At 49.5% G+C, this 18136-nt stretch overlaps 7 protein-coding genes across 7 annotated transcripts; 3 read left to right on the top strand and 4 right to left on the bottom strand.

The window, feature by feature from the left end:
- Positions 1 to 467: 467 nt before the first annotated feature.
- LACBIDRAFT_245157 (uncharacterized protein) lies at positions 468 to 4114 on the bottom strand (the record flags this gene model as incomplete). The annotated part of the gene is made up of 7 exons (XM_001875618.1): positions 468 to 1033; positions 1087 to 2388; positions 2416 to 2537; positions 2634 to 2874; positions 2923 to 3547; positions 3633 to 3953; positions 4007 to 4114. The coding sequence occupies 7 exons, from the start codon at positions 4112 to 4114 to the stop codon at positions 468 to 470; spliced, it is 3285 nt and encodes a 1094-aa protein (XP_001875653.1).
- Positions 4115 to 4695: 581 nt separating this feature from the next.
- On the top strand, positions 4696 to 8999 carry LACBIDRAFT_322629 (ricin-containing lipase tectonin-like protein; the record flags this gene model as incomplete). The annotated part of the gene is made up of 17 exons (XM_001876056.1): positions 4696 to 4906; positions 4957 to 5067; positions 5123 to 5351; positions 5401 to 5563; positions 5627 to 5750; positions 5807 to 5974; positions 6032 to 6224; positions 6281 to 6805; positions 6861 to 7070; positions 7129 to 7585; positions 7641 to 8006; positions 8065 to 8104; positions 8157 to 8231; positions 8288 to 8615; positions 8663 to 8768; positions 8837 to 8900; positions 8947 to 8999. 17 exons carry the CDS (start codon positions 4696 to 4698, stop codon positions 8997 to 8999), a joined length of 3423 nt encoding a protein of 1140 aa, XP_001876091.1.
- Positions 9000 to 11091: 2092 nt separating this feature from the next.
- Positions 11092 to 11805, bottom strand: LACBIDRAFT_322627 (uncharacterized protein; the record flags this gene model as incomplete). The annotated part of the gene is made up of 2 exons (XM_001875617.1): positions 11092 to 11627; positions 11703 to 11805. 2 exons carry the CDS (start codon positions 11803 to 11805, stop codon positions 11092 to 11094), a joined length of 639 nt encoding a protein of 212 aa, XP_001875652.1.
- A 376-nt stretch (positions 11806 to 12181) lies between these two features.
- On the bottom strand, positions 12182 to 13233 carry LACBIDRAFT_292411 (uncharacterized protein; the record flags this gene model as incomplete). The annotated part of the gene is made up of 1 exon (XM_001875616.1): positions 12182 to 13233. One exon carries the CDS (start codon positions 13231 to 13233, stop codon positions 12280 to 12282), a length of 954 nt encoding a protein of 317 aa, XP_001875651.1. The 3' UTR covers positions 12182 to 12279.
- Positions 13234 to 13651: 418 nt separating this feature from the next.
- Positions 13652 to 15322, top strand: LACBIDRAFT_322625 (uncharacterized protein; the record flags this gene model as incomplete). Its single annotated transcript, XM_001876055.1, has 6 exons — positions 13652 to 13784; positions 14513 to 14597; positions 14646 to 14761; positions 14950 to 15066; positions 15092 to 15248; positions 15307 to 15322. The coding sequence occupies 6 exons, from the start codon at positions 13652 to 13654 to the stop codon at positions 15320 to 15322; spliced, it is 624 nt and encodes a 207-aa protein (XP_001876090.1).
- Positions 15323 to 15608: 286 nt separating this feature from the next.
- LACBIDRAFT_308695 (uncharacterized protein) lies at positions 15609 to 16051 on the bottom strand (the record flags this gene model as incomplete). Its single annotated transcript, XM_001875615.1, has 2 exons — positions 15609 to 15826; positions 15877 to 16051. 2 exons carry the CDS (start codon positions 16049 to 16051, stop codon positions 15609 to 15611), a joined length of 393 nt encoding a protein of 130 aa, XP_001875650.1.
- Positions 16052 to 16792: 741 nt separating this feature from the next.
- LACBIDRAFT_322624 (uncharacterized protein) lies at positions 16793 to 18055 on the top strand (the record flags this gene model as incomplete). Its single annotated transcript, XM_001876054.1, has 6 exons — positions 16793 to 17041; positions 17097 to 17375; positions 17457 to 17463; positions 17521 to 17724; positions 17773 to 17876; positions 17903 to 18055. The coding sequence occupies 6 exons, from the start codon at positions 16793 to 16795 to the stop codon at positions 18053 to 18055; spliced, it is 996 nt and encodes a 331-aa protein (XP_001876089.1).
- Positions 18056 to 18136: the final 81 nt, after the last annotated feature.

The raw sequence follows: 18136 nt of genomic DNA, 5'->3' as shown, positions 1-18136 counted from the left end.
AATATGAATGATGAAGGCTTACATGTTTGATGCCCGCCCCCCAAAATGACACCGCCGTCTCGCTCCGATTGGTGACTCGGATAGGCTTCATGTGTACCAGTTGCAGTTTGGCTGGGGATGATGCAAAGTTTACCGTGTTGCTTGGGCGCTGGGGTGCTCTGGGATTGTGATGATTTTGATGGGTTTGAATTCGTGCTCGGACCTCAGGCTTTGATCAAGCTTCTGAGGAGCATGTGTGTTGGGTTCTTTCCAATCCGATCTGGGAGGCTGAAGCGGGGAGGTCGTGATTTATACTCGTAGGCTTCGAGAGCGCTTTAAGGCAGAAACATATCCTTTCACTGAAAAAAAGGTGTCGCCTTGGCTCGCCCATGTTGGTTGGTTGGTTGAAGGACGCGTTATTTGTACATGTTATATTCCAAGTATGTACTCCCCAGCAAAATACGTAGCCTGTCCTAATACATGGACTTTCAAGTCTTCCGCCGTTTACTCCTTCCCCGACCATCTTCCATATCAGCTTCGCGTTTACTCTTCTGCCCCGCGGCCCTCATCGCCTCCTTCCTTCTTTCCTTCTCCTTCTCCCCCTTCCTCTCCTCCTCCTTCGCCAACTTCTTCTGCCTCTCCGCCTTCTTCTCAACCTTCTTCTCTTTCCTCCTCACCACCTGATCCTTCCTCAACGCCCGTATCTGCTGTAGAAGTGCCACGGCCTTTTTCTCCTCCGGCTCCATCACAACAACGCGTTTTTGGAGATAGGTCTGGTTTTGTTGTGGTTTCATTAGTTTGGGTTTGGATGCGTAGGGGAGGGAGGCTTGGAGTTTTTTAGGCACGATGAGGGGATTGAAGCGACGGGGAGCGCGTTCGATGCGCTTGTATGTTGAGTTGACGTTCAAGGGTGTTTTAATGCCTTCGTCTCGTCTGACTTGACCGGTTAGTCGCATGCCTGTCCAGTCAGCCTTGTTGGAGAGGAGAAGTGAAGTGACGGGGTTGTAGAATTTCCTAGGTTGGATTGAGTACCATGCCCGGAGGAATATAATGTCTGGAATTATCAACATTAGAAATCGGAGAAAACATTCAAAAGGAACCTCTTACCGCTCATGAGGACCTTATCTTCAAAGGTTGCTCGGAACGCGCCATCAGGCTTAGGGAGAGCTTTCTTCACTTGGCCTCTGATACCGGACACAGTACGAATATTGGCCCCTTCAAACTTCGCCACTTCCAACGCAGATGAAAACATATCCCGAACGAACGCCGTGTTCTTGAAGATCTTATACGGCACCCCAGTCAACTTGAGTTTCTTCACAATCTTCACTGAGCGATCGATGTCGAGCACCACCCCTGTAGCAGTGACCCTGAAACCGGGGGTATCCCCTGAGAGCGAGTTGAACGCGCAGAAACCGGTGTTAGGAAGTGACACAGGCCCATAGAATGTAGCGTAGCAGTGCATGTGCTCTGGGGTGTATTTAAGCATGCGCATCCGTATAGAGTGGTCGTCAAGTGAGTATATAGGGATAGTTTGGAATCGACGCCAACCGAGAGAGAAGATGAGGGGGTCATTGGTTTTGAGTGTCTTGATGTACCACCTGTGTCGTTTTATACGGACTTGGACGTATCCGAACCTTTCTTCGGCTGCGAGCAGCCCACCGACGATGATGGGGTATGTAGGATCAAAGTTCTCGATAAGCTCGGCAGGGACGTTGGCGAGCTCTATGCGGACATAGGATCCTGGACGGTAGCCCTCAACCAAGGCACGCGATTCAGCGTCAACACCTTCAAACTCTGCACGGTTCAAGGCGAGTTGGCGCGCCATCTCGTCCTTTTTCTCCGTGTAAAAGTCGAGTTTGGAGGACTCGGGATCGTCGTATTGTTCATCAAACTTGCGCTTGAGAGCTTCTTTCTTGGCGGCTAAGGCTGCTGCTCGTGTGGACTCGGGGTCGGATGAGGAGGGTTTTGGGGCATTGCTGTCTTCGTCGTTTTCGTTTTCGTCCGCGTCTGCATCCTCGCCTTGTTCGTCAAGTCCACCGTCACCTTGTTCTGCATCGACATCCCCGCCTGTAATGAAGAGATGCCGTATTGATTCTAACATATCTTCATCCTCCCACTTCTTCAACTCCTCAGGATCAACGGGGTCGTTGCTCATATCCAGCTCTTCGGCATTATCAGACGATGTCTTCTTGATCTTGAAGAAGTCGTCTTCGTCCATCTCCATCTTGTCATCCTCTTCCTGGTCCTCCTCTCTTTTGTCGCCAATGATCTCCTCGGGAGTAAGGTTGGTCGAGTATATGAGCTTCGTCCAATCTTTCAGCCAGGCTTTCCGAGAAAGGGAGGTGGATTTTTGAGCTCGTTCGGATAGGTTTAGCTTCCATTTCGGTATTGACTCCCCTTCTTCTCCCTCTGAGATAGCCTCTGCTTCTTCGTCACTGGGAATGTCTTGATCTTGATCTTCACCATTAAATCGGACCCGCCCATCCTCCTCGTCGACGTCGTCTCCGCCAAGATCGGAATCGCTGTCGGCGTATTCAACATCTTGACGTTCCTTTTTGCTGAAAGAAGGAACTGTGCGCATGATTTTGCGGTGTGTCGTTCGGCCGGTATTTCTAGCGTCTCTTGAAATCTCTGCATCATCACCCTCATCCGACTCGTCCTCATCCCCTTCGTCCTCCTCATCCTCCTCATCATCACCTTCTTCTTCATCCTCCTCATCACTATATTCCTCTTCATCAGACTCCTCCCCACTAATGCCACCCTTTTCATCTTCGACAGTGAGATTTTGTGAAGAAGTGCCGAACAACCGGATTTGAGATTTGGCGACAGCATCTTCGAGGGTGTTGTTGACATCTTGCAGATCCATCACCATTTGCTCGCCTTCGCCTTGTGGAACTGGAGCGAGAATTAACAATTGATCAGTGAGAAAAGTCAGGAATGTACCATCTGTATTTCCACGCGTGAAACTACCAGGAACATTCACCCACACAGCATCCTTGTCGTAGATCACCCCACCGACATCGCTCATGGGAGCATGGATGAGCAGCTTCTTTTTCTCACTCAACTTGCGCCTCTTTTCCGAACTCTCATTTGGTAAGGGGCAAGGATCGCCTAGCACTGTTATGTCCTGTATATCGAGGTCTCCAACACCTGGTATATGGACTTTGTGACTTTGACGGAGGTTTGTTCCCCTCACGTAGCCGTAGACTGTTACCGTCCGATCGCATTTACCTTTGGAAGTCCGAACGAGTTCTCGAGGCGTCAGATCCTCTAGACGGTCTGCAAGGAGATATGGATGAGAGTTGCGGAAGACTAAGGGGCGGAATTTCATGACGCTGATAAAGCGGGAGAGGTTCATAATTTCAGTGTCGGGGTACCGCCCGTTAAGGACTCCAGACAGATAGAACAGCTTTGCGCCCTGGTAGATTTCTGTCCAAAACCGCTTTTTGAGGGCTTTTTTGGTGGAACGGAGAGTGGCAGCCTTTTTGATTAGGTCCAGGTGGGAGAGGACGCCGATTACTTTTGGGAAGCCGTGAGATTGGAGGATGTTGAGGAATTCGAATGTTTCCTAGACAAAGGTGAGCTGATGCATTTGTAAAGTGGGGGATATGCACCATTTCAAAACCGAAGGAACCGTCAATCATGAGGAGGACGAGGTCGGCGATTTTCCCAATGTCGATCATACTGTTCAGGTCGTTGTTGCATTCAATAAAGGTGAGACGGCGTTTCTTGCCACTGACAACAGTGACGGGACCTTTGACGTCGTTTAACATTTGTTTGGTATACCGCCGGACAAGGCTCTTCAGTAAGGTCGTTTTGCCGACTCCTGGGGGACCAACGATGGCTATAATTACTGGTGGAGGCTCGTCGTCAGGTGTTCGGTTAACGAGGGGGACATGTAAGCGTGTTTGGTCTCGCTCAACATTTCGTCTGCCTTGCCGGTCTGCTCGACGACCTGATTTAGGCGCAAAAGCCTGCGAGACATGGTGAGTTCGCGAAATTGAAAAAAAAAAGTAGTTGCAAACACCTTTTCGTTGAATCCATGTTGTTTTTCCTTTCCCTTCCCTTTGCTTTTCTTTTCAGCCTTTGCGCCTGACTGGGCTGGGCGATGGGCCTTGTGTGGACGGTCGTCCATACAGCCAGAGAAACGAAAAATCTCGAGCACTGATTGACGTAGACCTAGATTAAGGTTAAGGCCAAGAGAGGCCAAGTGCACGTGAGGTAGTTAAGCGGGTTCGAAACGTTGGTCGGCTTTTCACAAGTTGTCGGTTCGTGATACCTGTGTCTCCCGCCAAGATTTCTCCGCAAGAATTGTAAAGCCTATTTCTGTTTCAGGAAATTATCGTACCTGCCCTGCGTCACCTGCGCTATCGATGGGTACGCTGCGTGGCGTTTGAACTTTGGAATGCTGCCATTTCAAGGTCTTGGGATCAAGTTGGACTGCCCGTGAAAAGTGGTAAACGATCATCACTTCTGATGTTACAAGTCTCATTATTAGCGTTTAGGCGGCCGTGATGTTCAGAGTCCCATCTCTCATTCGCGACTCTGCTCAAGGGCGGCATTCTCGACTTCTTTTCGTTCCTGGTCCCTGCATCGTTGTCTCCGGAAGGAGGCCGCGCCCAGCTCATCCGTTCACAACTCTTTCGGGGGTTGAATTATGAGCGTATAAAGGACCTATAAGCTTTTTTCAAGAAGATCGAATCATCTTGCGGCAAGATGGTCTGGGGCGTCTCATTTCAGAACACCACCAATCTATCTGTCTCATTGACGCCGAACGGCAATGTTGGCTCTGCAGATCGTTTCATTCAAGTCGATGGATATCATAGCATCGTTATTCAAGAAGTTGGCGACCGCGTCAGGCGTACCTCCACGACTTGGGCTGTTGTAGTATACGATGGCTTTCATAACATTGAATTGGGGTACGAAGGTCAGCCAGTCAGTTTCTTTCGCGGCAGTCGATCTAACCGATTCACTTAGGAGGACCGACGTTTAATTTCGTTATCTCAAGGGATCCTACACGTGGAATAGTCTATTCGGAAAGTGGGAGGAGTGGAAGCTGGCAGCTTCCCATTTTGCCGAAGAAGACGAGTGCGCCTTTTTTCCCAATTAAAATGAACGACTAACAACGTTCCGTGTGATACAGTTGCTGACCGCTCGCCCGTGTGGATATACACGTTCATTTCAGGACTTGTTATCGACGTCACTCCTAATAGCGTTGGCAAGTCACCCTCGCTCCAACTCAAGAAGCCTCGCTCGGACGCCAACGTCGCAACTCAGCTTTGGGTCTGGACAGAGGGCGGGCAAATTGTCAATGCGTCAACGAACAAATGTCTTTCAACGGATGGAGCGACCATAACTCTTGTTGCCTACCAGTTAGTGTGTCCTTTATTCAGAGAATCCTGTGCTGACGTTTGGTGTCAGGGCTGGGGCTGCGACAATTCCAGCAGAACAGGCGTGGACTCGAATCAGTAGCACTGGACGCATTCAGAGTTTAAAGTACCCCACTAAAGTTTTGAGGGCCGATCGTCCTCAACTCACAACCCCACCAGCTGGCTCGAAGGATGCATGGGGATATGGCTATAACGTAAGTTCATTTCGCATTGGTTTGCCAACACCGTCAGTTGACTCAGCTCATACGTATGGATAGGTTGGAGCAAGTCTTCTTTTGTCGGCAGATGTTCCACTTTGGCAACCAACATTCTACGATGGACCGGAAATGCGAGATTGGTGTTTAATTCCTCCTGGATTCGCGCAGCCTATCTTCTCAAAGGGTATAACACCTTCCCTAGTCTTTCATAGAGTGCATCCTTACTTTTTATTACCACAGATGGCCTTATTCTGGACAGAGTCAGCACTGCGACCTCGCCCGACTTCAATAACCTCTCTCCCTCTCGGCTCTGGTATCATTCTCGAGGTTTGCTCGTTAACGACCTGGATGGTCAGACGCTTAGTGTCAATCCTCAAAATAACAAATGGTATCCAATTGACAAGGATGGTATGTCCTCTGTTGTGTCAACATTCTGAGTTGAGATCTTGATGTTCTTCATAACAGTCTACAATGTTCAGCTTGTCCGCACCCAATCAGCATTCAATCAATTTGGCGGCACCCGTTGGCAGGTGAACGGCTTGGCCTCAAACTCGATTCTCAACCTCCAGGTCGACGGACCGCTTTACTTCAGCCCCACTGCACAAGTTACTAACAGTGCGCGTGTCGGGACTCAAGCTACAGATTGGTCTCTCGGAAAGTGAGTTGCATTCCCTGGTTCAGCCGTGCATTCCATACTCATGCACTGTCCTCCAGCTCGCGCGACTGGCAATGGTTCCGCGGCCCTGATCTCCGCAACGCAGCCTTCATCGACCTCACCGTCGCTCCAAACGGCTTTCTTGTAGGTCTGACCGCCGATAAACGTCTGTTCTACTCAAGCGGAAACCAAATCTGGAAAGAATTGGCGGCTGTTTTCAACACTGCAAACGCCAAAGTTGCGAATGTTTCCATTGGGCTTCCTAGCATGCTCTATGCCATGCTCAGTGACGGTACAGTCTATAAAATGGCGGATTATAATTCCAATGCCGTCTGGACTCAACTGCCAAGCATCACCGGTGGTGCTGCATATATATCTTGTGGTGTGGACAACAACGTTTGGGCTATCTCGATCAGTCGCAAGGTCTACACTCTTGATGGTTCAACTGCTTCCCCAGCATGGGTTGACGTTACATCAACCTCACCAGCCAATCTGGTTGCAGTTGAGACGGGCACTCGCACGTCCGTCTGGGCGATTGATACTACTGGCAAGGCCTGGCGACGTGACTCGTTAAGAAATCCCCCGTACGTGTTCCTCGTTGTAACGAGAAGTGCAAATTTACGATTTTGGATGATACAGGACCTGGGTTAATGGCGGGGCTTCTAATTTAGCGTCAATTCAAGTCGGAGTGGATGGATCAGTGTTTGCTGTCACCAGTCAACAGGTTGTGGTTCGCTACGAGGGCACTACAACCAATACTTGGCAATCTCTGCCTGGCCGCGTCAAGAGTCTTGCTGTAGCTTCGGCTAACCTTGTCATTGGTGCATCTTACGTAGAGGGGATTTACAGGTCAGTCCGGTCCACTCAGGCTGTCGTCTCTGTAAACCATCTGGAAATTCCTTGTTAGGTATCGCCCGGTGCCAACAACTAACTCCACTTCCACCACACGTCGCTTCAAGACTCTCGCCAATTCTTCTGAGGTGAAAGCACAAGACGCTGCTGCCTCATACGGCGCGACCATCGATGAATTCATTTTCTGCGCAGGCATGGCGAATGCGGTGTACGACGCCGAAGCCGCAGTGAGAAGCTACTTGACGAACCTCTCATTTGTCACCAAGGCCGTCATCGACGACACAGCTACAAATACACAGGCATTCGTTGCTTGGAATAGCACCTCCAAGATTCTTGTTGTATCTTTCCGTGGAACGGAAATAACATCAATCGCGGATTGGATAACGGACTTACAGCAAACAGAGTCATCGAGCTTGGCTATGTTGGGTGATGGTCCTGCCAACGGACAAGTACCTGTTGGTTTTGGTACTGCTTATGCAGCCGTCCGAAGTAACGTGTGGGAAGCTGTGAAGGTGATTGGATCCTCATATCTGTTCTGTCACTTGATGGCTGAGGCAAAATGAACAGGGCGTAGTGTATGAAGCCGGGATTGCGCAGATCAGCAAAATCTATGTCACTGGACATTCGCTTGGTGGAGCACTGGCGACCTACTGTGCTGCTGACCTCGCCATTCTTCTCAAAGCGATGTTCTCGTTTACCAATCGGAATGTGCTCAGGATGATCAACTTTGGCGCACCTTACTCTGCCAATGATGCATTCTACGACTTCTTCACCAATGGTTTGGCAAGCAGCCTGACCAGTGTTGCTGTGATCAACGAGAAGGATGTGGTCCCTTACATATCTGTGCCGCTCTATGCGTGGAGGAGGCTGGGCACGCCATATACTTTGATCGACCCCAACTATGCGGTACCGGGCCCTTTGTATTCCCACTCGGTTAGCGGCACTGATTTTGTTACTTAACACACGTATCTTCTGACGTCATTCCCAAAAGATTTTGACGTACAGCAGTTTACTGTCTTCTCAACATAATGGTACGTCTTTCAGACCCGAATCTTAGAGACGCTGACTTATGACCACTTTTAGCTTTCGCAGCCACGAAGAGCATAGAGATCGAGATTACTACCGGCACTGATTCCTTTGGCTGGTTTGACAAGGCCGGTGAGTTGATGACGGTGGCTGAGCTGTGTGATTTTTAAGTAACAAACACAACACAGGGACGGACAGAGCAGTTTCTATCGTCTTCGGCAAGGTCAGCCAGCTGCGGGGTCACAGTATCTCTTTGCCACTTCCAGGCACTTCCAAGATGTGGCCATTGGAAAAGATTGTCTTCGACTCGTCTCCAGAAGATGGGACGGTCGGTACCGTTACGTCTTTGCTCACCTTTGAAGACGACAAGACCGACACTTTCTCTCTTGACAAACCCTATTTACTGGACAAGAACGAGGTCAATGGTTTTGTCCTTTGCATCGACACTTCGGTGTCCTTCGCTCAAGGTGCCGCTGCTCTGTTGAACTTTGGTACCAGGGACAATTGGCTTGTAAAGTTGGTATCTTTTCGATAATTTTGTTTCTTTACTGATTATTTGGCAGGGGTATTAAGATCAAAATAGATGGTGCGGTTCGTTACAATGTGCAGAACACCTTTATCCGCCTCGGACCTGACTGGGCGTCGGTATATGCCGACATCTTACTGCCTGTATGTTGTATACATCGTCTTGGACAATCTATTTAACGACTGACGACGGCTTCTGCTAGATTCCGTAGGGTGGATTCCAACACTCAATGACACTGACAGCTCATGTTGAAGCCACACCCGCGGCCTCAAGAAGTATGTAAAACCTTAGACTTGATATATATATATCTTGCTTTTGAAGCCGATGCTTCGCCCTGTCCCTCTTCATTCCCTGTTCCCCGCTTTTCCAATTGACACGAGGAGTTATGATGTAACGTAGTGAACTGAGCATGCGCAAATCAAACTTGTGCATTAATTCTCGTGCAGTTTAGTTTGCAATACGTTTGAGATAATATGGAAGCACACTGGATAGCTTCTGCCGTATCGTCTCGAACTGACCATTTGTCTCCCTATTCAGTAAGAGAGTATAGCCATCTTAGAACCTGAGAAGTATACGTTTCGTAGCTCAACGCCAATTCATTCCACCGTCTACATTCCAATATCTATCACTCACAACCTACTTCTCCTCCGCCCGGAAAAGTTGGTGTCTCCAGGCTTTCCTTGAGAGCGTTCATCTCGTCTTCGAGTTCCTGGATTGAACATTTCTTCGCGTACTCAAAGTCTATCAAAACAACGTCTTGCCCTTCCCGCACAAGAAAGTTGTGTTTGTTGATATCGCCAAGCTTGATCCCGAGCTCATGCAATTGCCCCAAGGCCTTCCTGCAGCCCTCGGAATCTCCTGGTCCAGCGATCCTCGCATCTTGTACCCATCAGCAACGAATCCAACCACGCGCCCGTCTTTCCCCTCAGTAACATGGCCAAGAAACTTGGGGCCGATACCACTGCCACGAATGGATCCATAAGCAGTCGTTTCAACCTCCATGAAGGGGAGCTCCCAAGGCCAAACGGCAATTTTGACGAGAACGGGCTTCCCGTCGTTAAGTTCGGAGTGCGTTGAAGTGCGAACGCGTTGCCTCAGAAAAAGTTCATGTGTGAAATCCAACTCGTTCAGCTTCACGGATGCCAACGATTTTCCACTCCTGCAAGGGGCTCTGTCTTTACTTCGATGAAGGCATAACGGGATCCTTGGCCACGTGGCCTTTGTTCCAATTTCCGGGTGGAAAAGGTGGGAGGAGCTCGCCGAGCAGCATGGGCCCGAAGCACCAATCGTAGTCATTCCCGCCAAGCGCTCCTGGCACTGCGGTCACGTATTTGACGTATTTATCATCGACGAGGAAGTGGTAGTGGTTGTCATCCGGGTCGATGGCGTCCTGCAGCTCAACGGAACACGCTAGGAGATATTTTTTGATTTAGTGACGTTCATGGCGTAGAGGGGCTTTGGGAATAGTAGTAGATGACAGGAGAGCGAGGCTACTGGCTGGCCGAGAGAGTGCTCTGGACGCAAATTATGGCTGTATAGGTTACCTAGTAGGTCCGTCGCAGCGACATCTTATTACCCCATTCATACTGAACTACCCCCTGCTGACTGCGTATCTGATGGATAGACGTCGATAGACTTGTTTGTCGCTTGTTGTACCCCTGTGGAGAAAGCTGTTAAGAGCACGAGGCTCGTTGGTATTTATGTAAGTATCAGAATGATTGGGACCATCTTTACCACCAGCAGGCCCACCCGGGGCCACTGCACCAGCCACAGCCAGCGAAACAGAACCTCCACTTGTCTGCCTCACACGTCAAGCAAAGTTAAAAACAAAGTGAGTAGAGTTCTGCTGCCGTTCGACGCAGACGCATTCCTTACCACGTAAAAAGTCAGAACCTACAATGTGCATTGAACAGGTTCGGAAATACAGCTGCGGTTGCACAAAGCCAGAGCAGTTCATTCAGTGCGAGCGGCATGCTGGGACAAACGTGCGATGTGCGAAACTATCGAAGGAAAATCTGCCGAATGTATCGCACTACTGTGAAGCCCATTTGGTGAAGGCTGGCACTCAGGATCCGATGCACCGCCAAGTCGGAGGTGCCAGTGGACCTGCTTAGCCCCAGGCAGCGTAGTGGCCCGTACGTGGTAGCTGTTCAACGCAAACAGGCTCATGAACAATGTTTTATGTCCAATGTACTGTTCCAACTCGAATTCAATAAATTTCGTCGCGTCACCAGTCAGGACCTGAATATTGAGATAATTAAATGTGTGCGCATGCGTAGCCATTGTGTTGTAGCCGACACAAGACTTGTTTTCGGGAAGATAACCAGAAACCATCACCAACCAAGATTCGAACGGGAATAACCACTAGATCCCAGTTATGGGGTTTGGGATTTTATAGTGAAGACGTACTCCGTACAGAGCTGAATTATGCGGTGGCTTGGCTAGAAAAATCGACTTCGGCGTAATCTAGTCCTTCGTAGCGTGCATGAACCTGCTGTAGCCCTTCGGCATCCTCTCCACTACTCGTCCATAGTTCGAAATGTGCCCTGACAGGTCCTCCGTCGTGTATTTGATTCTGAAGTGCTTGGTTTTCGCATTTGTCTCGTCCCTGCAGCCAAGGCAGAAAAACCCTCGGTCGACCTGCCGGCCACCATTGAGCAGAACTGGTGCGGAGATGATGGCCATGAATCGCTTAGGTTCCCTGGTGGTTTTGTCTGACTGTGGAAGACCGCTGCCTGTCAGACTTTGGGCCACCGCCGGGCGATCGTAGAGTCGAAGTCGCCTCGACTGCAAAATCCCTCCCCTCGTAGTCCAAGCATGACAGTACCGCCCGGGCAAGCTGAGAACGCTCGGTGGTTTCGCCAACTTGAACAGTTTGCGGGAGGTTTTATCGTTACTCTGTGGCTTTCCATTGAGGGTGAAGAGCTTGTATGCTTCGCGACTTGTGAGGGGGAAGTATTCCGGTCGCTCAGTGAAGCAGAAATAGCAGACCCGACGACAGTCTATGAGATAAAGATGGTCGCCAAAGCGATTGCACGTGAAACATCGGCTTGTACAAAGCGTTCTGTACAGCGTACCACAATCAAACGCATCTGCCTGTATGCTGACAATGGCACGGATGATGTTGGGGCAATGCTCGATCATTGCGGTGTACTGGCGGACAGAGTTGACAAGCTCCATTGTGTGGTGGTTGAGGACGCGAAAGCGAGTCAGCGAAGGAATGTCCAGCTGCAGTAGGACCTCGATGAGAAGTTCTAGGGGGAGCCTGTCGAGCTGATTAGCAGGAAAAGACGTGGAGATTGGCTTGCAATCGTGTCGCCTGTTGTCGAGTGGACACCGTGTTTCCAGCTGCGCGTCGTCCAACGTATTGTCCCGCATATTAAACGTCCGACATACGTGTATCATGGAATCGAGTGAATTAGGGAGGTTTGTTTCCATCACAGGGCGGAGACGACATCGTTGTTTATGGATATGCATGATGAGGGAAGTAGGGGATGTTTGCCAGGCAGTTCTCTGTCACCTAACCTTACATAAATACCTTCGAGTTGCGGACAATACATGTGCAGTGCGTCTCTTCATTTCACAGAAAAAGTTTTACGAACAAAAGCCTTAAAAAAACGCGCCTACGCCTCCCTCCCCTCCCAGCGGCATATTCTAGTCCTTTTTAACGTGCATGAACCCAGTGCCAGGGATCTTCGGTATCCTCTCCACTACCCGTCCATACTTCGCAATGTGTCCTGACAAGCCCTCTGTGGTGTATTTGATTCTGAAGTGTTTGTTTTTATCCCTGTGCTCGTTCCTGCAGCCGAGGCAGAAGAACCCTCGGTCGACCTGCCGGCCACCATTGAGCAGAACTGGTGCGGAGATGATAGCCATGAATCGCTTAGGTTCCGTATTAGTTTTGTCTGACTGTGAAAGACCACTGCCTGTCAGACTCTCGGCCACCGCCCGGCGATCGTAGAGTCGAAGTCGCCTCGACTGCAAATTCCCCCCTCTCGTTAACGAACCACAACAGTACCGCCCGGGCAAGCTGAGGATGCTCGGTGGTTTCACCAATTCGAAGAGCTTGCGGAAGCTTTTGGCATTGCTCTTTGCATTGAGGGTGAAGAGCCTGGATGCTGCGTGACTTGTGAGGGGGAAGTATTCCGGCAGCTCAGTGAAACAGAAGTAACAGACCCGGCGACAGTCTATGAGATAGAGATAGTCACCAAAGTGATTGCACGTGGAACATCGGCTTGTGCAAAGCGTTCTGTATAGTGTACTACAGTCAAACGCGTCCACCTGTATGCTGACAATGGCGCGGATGATGTTGGGGCAATGCTCAATCATTGCGGTGTATTGGCGAACAGAGTTGACAAGCTGCATTGTGCGGCGGTTGAGGCCGCGAAAGCGAGTCAGCGAAGGAATGTCCACCTGCAGCAGGACCTCGATGATAAGTTCTAGGGGTAGGCTGTCGAGCTGATTGGTAGGGAAAGATGCGGAGATGGGATTGCAATTGTGTCGCCCATTGTCGAGTGGGCACCGCGTTTTCAGCTGCGCGTCGTCCAAGGTATTGTCGCGGATATTACGCTTCCGGCATACAGGTGTATCAGGCAGGTTTGTTTCCATCACAAGACGGAGATCAATTGCAAGCTGCTCGACGCTGTTGGAGTATTTGTGGGGGAGGCCAAGGGGAGGCGTAATTCGCTATGCTTATGTAATTACTAGAGCATTTCACCCAACTTCGTTCACCTCAAGTCAAAAACTTTCACCTCCAAAAGATATGCCCGCCTTGAGCTTGATCGATGATCGATGACCTTCCCAACCGAGATTTGCTCTTCGTTTTGCACCTGTCCCATGCTATATAAATCTGATTTCCACGCATTTTTCCATGTTTACCGGTCCTTCTGCGCTGAAGCCGAACGCATGCTATCTTGTATACTATACACCTCCGTTGACACCCTCTCGACGACCACTCATGTCATGGTGTGCCACCTTCACCCGCGGACCCCACCTCGCGTCCCGCATTGTCACCCTTTCTCTCACCATGCCCGCACAAACGAGCCTTCATGCAGACGACGTCTCCCGCCGCAAGCACGCCCTCCACTTCTGTGTTAACCTTCGCAATCTATCTAAGCATGTTGGACGGGGAACCCCCCTTCTCCGGTTATGCGGTGCAGGTGTGAGCCCTACCATGCTCTCTCTGTGGTCCTCAGTTACAACGCAGATTCTGTAAAAGTTTCGGCTGCGTTACGAGGAGACGTTACGAAACCTGACCACGCTATACTAGCGCAGCCATCGTAAGAGAGTTGGCCCTCTCGGCTTCGGCGGGGCCTTGGAAAACCTCAAGCGACTGCAATACTTTTAAAAAAAGTATGAAGACGAACTAACGACTTTCATCGCGTTATCTCGCTTCGGACCCTAGGATAGTCTCAGCATTGAACGACAGGAGAAATATTATCAGGAGGGTTTATCGCTGCCTGGGTGGATGCGGAGATACCTAATGTTGAATACCTTCGGATTGTGCCAGATCCTACATGTGCAGTACTATATCTCTTTATTTCACAGAAAAAATTACTCACAGATGCCATCTCCAGGAACGCACCTACGGCTCTTTCTCTCTCCCAATGCGTTTCGCCTGCAGCCAAACTTTGATTATAGAACTTCCCATCCCCAGACTCCCTAGATTCAGTCTGCGCCTACCCCGAACTATTTCAATATGCAGGGCGTCCGAGGCTGCCAAACTCATCTTAACAACCTGCCCACGCTTGAAGTATTGGTTCTGATGCTTCCAGAGTGGAACTTTGGGTTCACGCGCAAAGGGGGGGGGGGAGTAGTGGTGCAGAATGAGGTGGAGGTGGATGATGATGTGTGGATGGATGTTCAGTTGACGGTTGATGTGAAATAGGTTCACTTGGTGGAACACAAAGTCAAGACACGACTGATATATGTATCAGCGCCGGTGCTCGTATCAAAACTTGTTCTCCTAAAAAGTGAGTTGCATACTTATCCTGCATCCATATTCACGAACTTATATCCAGCTCGCGTGGATCACCACGCGTAGCGCCAAATGGCTTCCTTGCTATGATGGATATCATTGGCACCAAATTTTCTGCCGATATATGCAATACACCCGCCTCCAGATTCAGACAACCAAGTATGTATGTATATGCCTGGCAATCTTAGGTGCAAGCCTTCCTTGACGCGCAGCATAATGGCCCATCCATAACAACTTCACGTTGACATAAGCAAAGAAAAAGAAGACGTGAATTTTTAGATCTTTGGCGTATCCTCGACTGCAGTAGCGCACTGCGCGTACGAGTGAAACAAACAATTAAACTACAGAAACACAAACATCACGCCCAGCGTGCTGCGCGGGATCAGATGGAGCCCTCAAAGACACAGCAAGACACGTCCGTCAAATTCACAGCGTGGTGACGGGACGCATCTCACAGCGTTCAGGTTGGTTGTTGTCGAAATTCCTTAGCCTCATGTATCAATGAAATCCATAAAACCTTGATGCTCCCGCAAACTTCGAATACTGACCAAGCATTCGATCAACTGAACATGCTTCGAATATCACAGAAGCAAAACCGCATGTGCATCGCGGAGAAACAAAAAAATGTTCTGGAGAGGTATGTAACGTAAGTACACAGAAAATAATTTGCTTTACATACCACTTGATCGATAAGCTGAAAACAGCCTACTTGACGACTAGCCAAAAGACTGATCGACCTGATTTTCTTTCGAAAATAAAAAAATCATGGTTGTAAAGGCGGTGGGACCCAACTCTGTACACTGTACACGGAGGATACATGGGGAGGCGAAGATTTCCAACCCTCGACTCTGCCAAAGTCTCCGGATCCACTGTTAGATTGCGATCGTGCATGTAGAAGAAAGGGCCGAAAAAATGGGGAGTACGCCAGGATGTGTCTGGTTCGCCTTGTCGGCGGGTTGTGCAGTGTAGGGTACGTTGAGGGAACGCATCAAGCGCTTGTTCAAGGTCATACTAGCAGCCCAGAAATGTCGTAGTCTTGCGCAGATGCATCCGGAGTACCTTTATCAGGAAGGGCGCGCATCCATCCGCTCAATCGGTCCAGCGTTTTGCAGAAGATATTCTGGGTTTTTTCTTCAGCTGGCGTAGGCGGCCGATTAAGATCATTGATCGTTTCTGGAGCGTCTGAACTTATTCTTATGCCCGAGGTATCAACTTGGTCGACGTCTACGACAAACATTAGTTAGTGACCCTCAAGTTGGCAAGATAGGACCCACCTTGAGAGTGGACCTCGCCCAGTCGCACCAAACTCTCCCTCAAAGAATCAAGTGGTTCATTCAAGGCAGGCGAGCAGGAGGTAGGATTTCTACTTGAGCTGTGACCCACTTGTTGAGCCCTCGAGCTGCGTTCCGTATTGACGGTAGAATCAATCGATGTCAACGTATCGGACATTGATAAATTATTCGCAGAGTGTCCCATTCCCCCCACTTGTCTTTGTCGGCGCTCTCTCTCGCTCGTGGACTAGGTATGGCATTATTGGCTTCTGACCCAGGAAGTCTTCAGAAATTCTTACAATCAAGCAGGCCTGCAAGTCCTTCACACAATCTGCGAGGTGTATGATGCCTCGCGAAAGCCCCCTAAACAAAGCCACGTATTCTTGGAAAGTTGTTCTCGCATTATAGGTGCTTTCACGAAGCGAAGCACTAGATTCCTCTATTCTTGACACAAAAATCAGCAAGGAAACGCCATGTCGAACCCAGTCCACATATTCGGTGAGCGTTATCAAAGAAACCTCTCGAAAATCGTCGGATGGAAATAGGTTATCAGCATTGGCTTTCTCGTATATGGACCTAGTCTCTTTCAACAATTCATCTAGAATCTTCATCTGCGTCCCCGGAAGATAGGCGCGACAACAGAGAGCAGCAGACGCAATTGTGACGACAAAACCAAAGACGCCAGCCACGAAGTTGAAATTGTTGGCAGGGCTCTCCATAATTTCTTCTGGGGTATTTTGTGGAAAGATATGTCGCGAAGAGAAGAAGTGAAACCATGATCATGGGGGAGCGCGGACCCACATAAGCCTGACTGCTTGCAATGCATGAGAGCAACTCGTGTCTGTTACGTCATCATCCGGTCTCTCGTCGTTTCAAACCGAACATAACTCCAACATAACTCCATCCTACCTCGTTTTCTATGCGTGGTACGCAAGAAATTCCGACTGTACGCCCGCCTCCCGACCCCATTCCGACTTACGAGCCAAATCAACCAGATTCTTATTACCCGCCCGCCCTCAATCGATTCGAGAGGATATGGCACGATCGATATCATTTCCTGCTTCAGAAGGGTCTTCAATTACGCCCTCGTTACCGTCCGGGGTGGGTCCCCTCCTGGCTCAATGCAAAGGGTGAATTTCTTCTGCACGAGGATTCATTGCAACAACCTGTGCGTTCATGTTTTCAGATTGGCTTTTTGTTTTCGACAACTGTTCTTTGTCTAGATACCACAAGTAATGGATGCCAAGCGAACAAAGGATGGCGCCACGGTATGCTTGAAGACCGTGTATCGAACACCTAAAGAAGCAGAAATCGCGAGATACTTTTCCTCGCCGGAGTTATTGCAAAAGCCAACCAACCACTCAGTACCTATTCTTGATGTATTTCGAGATCCTTCAGCGCCCGACTTCGAATATTTGGTGATGCCTCTATTGCGACCTTTTGACGATCCCGAGTTTGGGCTTATCGGGGAGGCTGTGGACTTTGTGTCTCAAATTCTTGAAGTACGTGATGACTCGAACTGTTGTGCCACTGCAAGCCTAATAGCCAATAGGGTCTAACTTTCATGCATTCTCATAACATAGCACACGGGTGAGTGAGCTTTCGCGATGGGTCTACTTCAGTTGATGAAGAATAGAGATTGCACAGGTGCAAATATTATGATGGATGCTCGTCCCATCTACCCTCAGGGGTGGCATTTCAAAGCCAAGAATTACACACCTGATGGGATCACCTTTATGTCGCCTCTAGCACGTATAGAGATCCATTTAAGGTCGATGTCTTTACTGTTGGGAACGTTTTTTTCAGGCAAAACAGGGGTTACACAGTATAACACATCTATTCAACGACGACGTGAGTGCTGCTTTCTATCTTTTAGACACGAATTGATCTTTTCTATAGTTGCGGACTTGGCAGCCGGCCTTAACGTGATTTACAATTCGCTCACATCCTTGTGCGACCGGCGCTCTTTCTCAAGTATACCCATTGGACTGATGCAGCGACCGGTGTGAAGAGCGGTATCTCTTCTGAGGCGCTGAGTGGTGCCCCCATGCTTGGCCCACCATTCCCTAAATTGGCGTCTTCAAAACTCTTGTCGTTCGATCGGAGAACTGTACTTGCCTTGATGATGGCTATCTCCCGGTCCAACCAAATCTTCCCTCATGGCGCTATCAAGTTCGCTTAGTGTGGTGGGGCAGGAGGACTGACCCTGACGGGGATTCGAGCTACCACCGAATTGTTGATCACTTGGACAATGCACAGATTC

This window comes from Laccaria bicolor, genomic scaffold (genome assembly GCF_000143565.1).
Source record: "Laccaria bicolor S238N-H82 LACBIscaffold_3 genomic scaffold, whole genome shotgun sequence".
Taxonomy (NCBI): Eukaryota; Fungi; Basidiomycota; class Agaricomycetes; order Agaricales; family Hydnangiaceae; genus Laccaria; species Laccaria bicolor.
The sequence above is the reverse complement of the archived record's forward strand: the minus strand, read 5'-3'. Positions and strand labels throughout refer to the sequence as shown.